The 5,335-nt window shown below is 43.6% G+C and overlaps 1 protein-coding gene across 1 annotated transcript in view; it reads left to right on the plus strand.

Moving 5' to 3' along the window:
• SAMHD1 (SAM domain and HD domain 1) overlaps positions 1-5,335 on the plus strand; it is a 62,094-nt gene that overhangs the window by 14,590 nt on the left and 42,169 nt on the right. The window contains exon 4 of the mRNA XM_006764508.2: positions 3,579-3,739. Coding sequence (XP_006764571.1) covers positions 3,579-3,739 — 161 coding nt within the window. The remainder of the gene's footprint in view (positions 1-3,578; positions 3,740-5,335) is intronic.

Below are 5,335 nucleotides of genomic sequence, written 5' to 3' on the forward strand. Positions count from 1 at the left end.
CCCTGCTACTGGACATAGATTCTGTTATCTTTCTAAGAGGGCAGAAATGATACCTTACCCATCTGTTATCCCCAGTACTTGGCATATACAGAGGATTTAATAGACTTGTTTCATTTTGCTTGGCTAGTAACACAGTAGAGTATATAGCCTTTAAAAGTGACAAGTAGCCCTAGCTGGTTTGGCTCAGTGGATAGAATGTTTGGCCTGCGGACTGAAGAGTCCCGGGTTCAATTCCGGTCAAGGGCACATGCCTGGGTTGCGGGCTCGATCCCCAATAGGGGGCATGCAGGAGGCAGCCAGTCAATGATTCTCTCTCATCATTGATCTTTCTATCTCTCTCTCCCTCTCCCTGAAATCAATAAAAATATATTAAAAATAAATAAAAGTGATAAGTGGGCCATGTAACTATATAAAGGAGCAGTTTATTTATTTTTGTTAATCCTCACTGGTAGATAATCTTTCATTGATTTTTAAAGAGAGTGGGAGGGAGGGGGAGAAAGAGAAAGACAGACAGAGAGAGACACACATTGATTGGTTGCCTCCTACATGCACCCCAACCAACCGGGGCCTGGGATCAACCTGCAACCCAGGTAGATGCCCTTGACTGGGAATTGAACCCTCAAGCCTTTGATATGTGGGCTGATGCTCTCACCACTGAGTCTCCAGCCAGGGCTTCTTTGAAATTTTTAACAATACATAGATTCTTATTTGTTTGTGATGGTTGCATTGATCTCCTGTAAAGGGGAAGAAATAGACTAGTACAGTAAGTCCTCATTTAATGTTGTGAATACTTTCTTTGAAATAGCAACTTTGAGCAAAATGACATATAATGAAACCAGTTTCACTAAAGGCTAATTGATATAAATAAGAGTTAAGTTCCTATGGCATATTTCTGGCCACAAAAACATCACCAAACCTCTAAATAAGGACCCCAAATACTTGTAACATAAAACATTGAAATTAATGTGAACTATACATACATTTAAGAACAATTAATAAAAACAAGGTAAGAGAATGATTTTCCAATATGCTTATTCCAGTTCAGGATTGCAAGTGGCTGGACTCCATCCTGGCAGCTCAGGATGAAAGTATGCCCTTCCATCACAGGGTGCTCCCACATGCACGTCCACATTCACTCAGACTTGTAGACATGCCAGTGAACCTCATGCACACATTTTTGGGGTATGAAAGGAAACCGGAACACCTGGAGAAAACCCATGCAGATGTGGGGAGACCATACAAACTCTACACAGACAGTGGCCCTGGCCAGGAATCTTTTTTTTTCTTTCTTATCAACATTATAAGGAAGCATTGTTTATTGAAATGACGTTATTCAGTGACCTGCTCTTTATGATTTTCATGTATTTAAAGATTATGGAACTTGTTTTTTTCTGCAAGGACATTCACAGGGTTGAATTATGACATTTATGGGTCCTTCTCCTCCAAGATATTTTGACATCCTCCTTAGTGTATTACTAAAGGTGACTAAAATTGATATCTTTTACATTATAAAGTAGTTTTATAGAACAGGGTGAAAAAACTCATACTCACTAAATATCAACCATAAGTCAAATTTTTATTAATGTACATATATATTGTTTAACAAAGTTGTAAATTCTAGGCATTACTTGACTCAGGCTTTTGGTACCCAATGTGAATTGAGCTATTTTTAAACTCATCGCCAACATGTTTAAATGTTGGACCAGATGACCCCTTTAAGATTCTTTACAGCATTGAGCTTCTGTAATTCATGTTTTATATATTTCTGTGTATGGACATGGTACACTTTAATTGTAAAGCATGTTAACATACATTACTTGGCAATATTGCTTCAACAGTAGTTGTTGAAAACCTATGTACCAGACACACAGTTTGATGGATTCTGAAAACATGGCAGTAAACAAGACAGACAAGGTTCTTCGCCTTCCAAAATTCCATATATTTTTAAGGAACTTCCATTTGAAGCAGTTTGAAAATTTATCAGGCTCTTTTTTTATTCTGTAGCTTTCTCTTTAAAAGTCAGTTATAGATAGTTAAGAAAAATGTATTTTTAAAGAAACAGAGAGGGACATTAAATCTTCACCCATATTTAAAGCTATTTAGAGTAATGGTGAATTTATTTTTAATAAGTATACATATTTCTGAGTGACATTATAAGTATTATATAATTACTAGTGGCCCAGTGCACAAAATTTATGCACATTAAAAGGGAATTAATTAGAGGAAATATTTTAATATTGCTATTTGCCCTCTCTCTATAATAGAAGTGTTAGAGATGAAAGAAAATTAGTAAAATGTATATGGAAATCTCCCTCCTGTCAGAGTCTGGGGTGTGCCACGGGACCTAGAGTCAAGTCCCTGCCTACCACCCATACGCACTTAAACGCAGGAGACCCAGACCCAGCCGGCCCCACCCCCATCAAGCCTCTCCAGGGGGGCGGGATGCAGCCTCAGGTCCTCCAGCCCAGCGCCAGGTGGGGGGTGCAGTCTCAGGTCCCCCATCCCGGTGCTGGCATGGGGGGCGCAGCCTGAGCTCCTCCATCAAGCCCCGCCAGGCGAGGGGTATAGTTTGAGGTCCCCTGTCAAGCCCCGCCAGGTGGGGAATGCAGCCTGAGGTCCCCTGTCAAGCCCTGCGGGGCAGGGGACATTGCCTGAGGTCTCCCGGCCTGGTGCCAGGGTGGGGGCATGGCCTGAGATCTCCAGGCCTTGCACTGGGGCAGGGGGAGTGGCCTGAGCTCCCTCATCAAGCCTCACCAAGCGAGGGGTGCAGCCTGAGGTCCCCTGTCAAACCCCACGGGCGGGGGACATGGCCTGAGGTCCCCCATGAAGCCCTGCAGGGCGAGGGTGTGTGGCCTGAGGTCCCCTGTCAAGGCCCGTGGGGCAGGTGGTGCAGCCTGAGGTCCACCGTCAAGCCCCGTCGGGCGAAGGGCATGGCCTGAGGTTCCCCGTCAAGCCCTGCCGGGTGGGGGGCTTGGCCTGAGGTCCCTCGCCCCCGCCAGGCACCATGCAGCCTCAGGTCCCTGATGTTCAGTCGTGATGTTACGGCGTCCCAGCTAATTTGCATATTTCTCTATTAGATAGATAGATATGTTCCTGCCTATGATTTCTTACCTATATGATAGGAGGGTTTTTTCTTTTCTTTCTTTTTCAATCTTTCTTAGGATTGTAGTGGTGGGTACTATATAGATACATTCAGGAAAAGATGTAGACACAATGCCAGTAGTAATATGGCTTATGTGATCTGAATGAGAGTGTTAAAATAATATGTTTAACTTGAATACAAGACTAACTTATTAAAGGCTACTTAAGTAATATATAATAAAAATATTGAAATCCTTATACTTCTGTTTTTAGGTTCATTAGAAGAAATAAAATATACCAAGATCTAATATACTTGATCTATCTAGTAGTGATATCTAAATAAGATAATGATATTAATACCTTTTTATTTTCCTTAGTATCAGTCTTGAGAGCAATTAAATGTCTTTGACTTTGCACTATAGATAGGCATGGCTACATAAAAATTTTAAATAGAATTGTGAATTTTTACTTATATTAGTTTAAACATGATTTTCTAGGTTATTAATGATCCTATCCATGGCCATATTGAACTTCACCCTCTCCTTGTCCGAATCATCGATACACCTCAATTTCAGCGGCTTCGATACATTAAACAGTTGGGAGGCACTTACTATGTTTTTCCAGGAGCTTCACACAATCGATTTGAACATAGTCTAGGGTAAGAAGGGGATCTGGGTGGGGAACTTACAGTTATGTATTAAGTATCTTCTCTATCTCATTAAATGATTGTCTGGTCTTTTAGAGAATAGTTTTACAAAAATGGTGATAATATGAAACATTCGAGGTTTTACTATGCTATATTTTATTTATTTTATGTACTCTTATAAGCCACTGTAGATCCTTCCTAGGAAAATAATGTAAGTGTCTATTGAGTGGTCATTTGGTTGAAATATTTGTGTTTAAGAAAATTTACTGGTATAATTAACTTTGTAAGTTTGATTATATAATTTTCTTGTAGTCCCTGTATAGTTGTATACAGATTGTCCTTTGAAAACAGGAAAAGTATAAATCAGATAAGCATTCATAAACTCAGAGAAGATGGCGCTTCCTATGCATACAACTAAGTGGAGACTGTGGTCTGTTTTTCCATTATCAAATGTAGGGGTGGGGCGCGTGGGGAGGTGGGAAAAGATTAATCAAAGAACTTATATGCATACTAGAGGCCTGGTGCACAAAATTTTGTGCACTCGGGGTGGGGGCGGTCCCTCAGCCCAGCCTGTGCCCATTTGCAGTCCAGGACCCCTTGGGGGATGTCCACCTGTCGACTTAGGCCCATTCCCCGGGGGATCAGGCCTCAGCTTGCAGTCAGACATCCTTCTGGCATCCAGGGAGCCCTTGGGGGATGTCCGACTAAAGGCTTAGGCCCCCAAGGGAGCTGTGATGAGGAAGCTGGGGTGACAGAGGAGCCACGCTGTCCTTCCCTGCCGCCCTGGGTCAAGTCGCACACGGGACACCCAGACAGCAGCCAGGTGGGCTGGTGGATTGCTGCTGCCCTGCCCGGCCACCCCGGGTCGGGTCGCACATGGTACGACTGCCGCCCCGGATCACAGATAGCAGGCCCGGATGGCAGCAGGGCAGGCGGGATGGCGCTGTCCCACCCCACCACCCGGGTAGCAAATAGCAGGCCTGGATGGTGGCGGGGCAGGTGGGATGGCACTGACCCGCTCTGCCTGCAGTATACAAATTAGCTGCCATCTTTGTTTGCAGTTAATTTGCATATCACACTGATTAGCCCATGGGAGGCGTAGCGAAGGTGTGGTCAGTTACCATGCTTGTCCATTATTAGATAGGATGGATACAGACTATAGACTGGTGAAGGCCTGGGGCAGGATGTTGGGGGGTGGAGGTGAGAAGCGGGGGTATCTAATACTTTCAACAATAAAGATAGTTGTAATTCCAGTTTGGTCCTGGGAGTGTGTCCATGCAGCATCGACCTACTCTCCCACCATTTTTAATTTCTTAACAATAAAGATGAATTTTTAAAATAAGTAGAACCAGGAGGACATAAACAGGGAAGAACTAGACAATGTTCCATATTTTCTTTTAAGAACTCATAGTGTCAGAGCAGAAGGGGAGCAATAAGGATGCCTCTGTGTCCCTGCAGAACCCCCACACACTCTGGGCTGCAACGAGTAGGAGGGCTACTGAGATGGGCCTTAAGGCCTAGAGTGTGGGCTCAGGTGGAGTTGCTACAGGTGAGGAATTCACCTAACTCAGCAGATACTGCAGGCAGGCCTGATGGCAGCTGGATGGC

This window comes from Myotis davidii, unplaced genomic scaffold (assembly GCF_000327345.1).
Source record: "Myotis davidii unplaced genomic scaffold, ASM32734v1 scaffold38, whole genome shotgun sequence".
Taxonomy (NCBI): Eukaryota; Metazoa; Chordata; class Mammalia; order Chiroptera; family Vespertilionidae; genus Myotis; species Myotis davidii.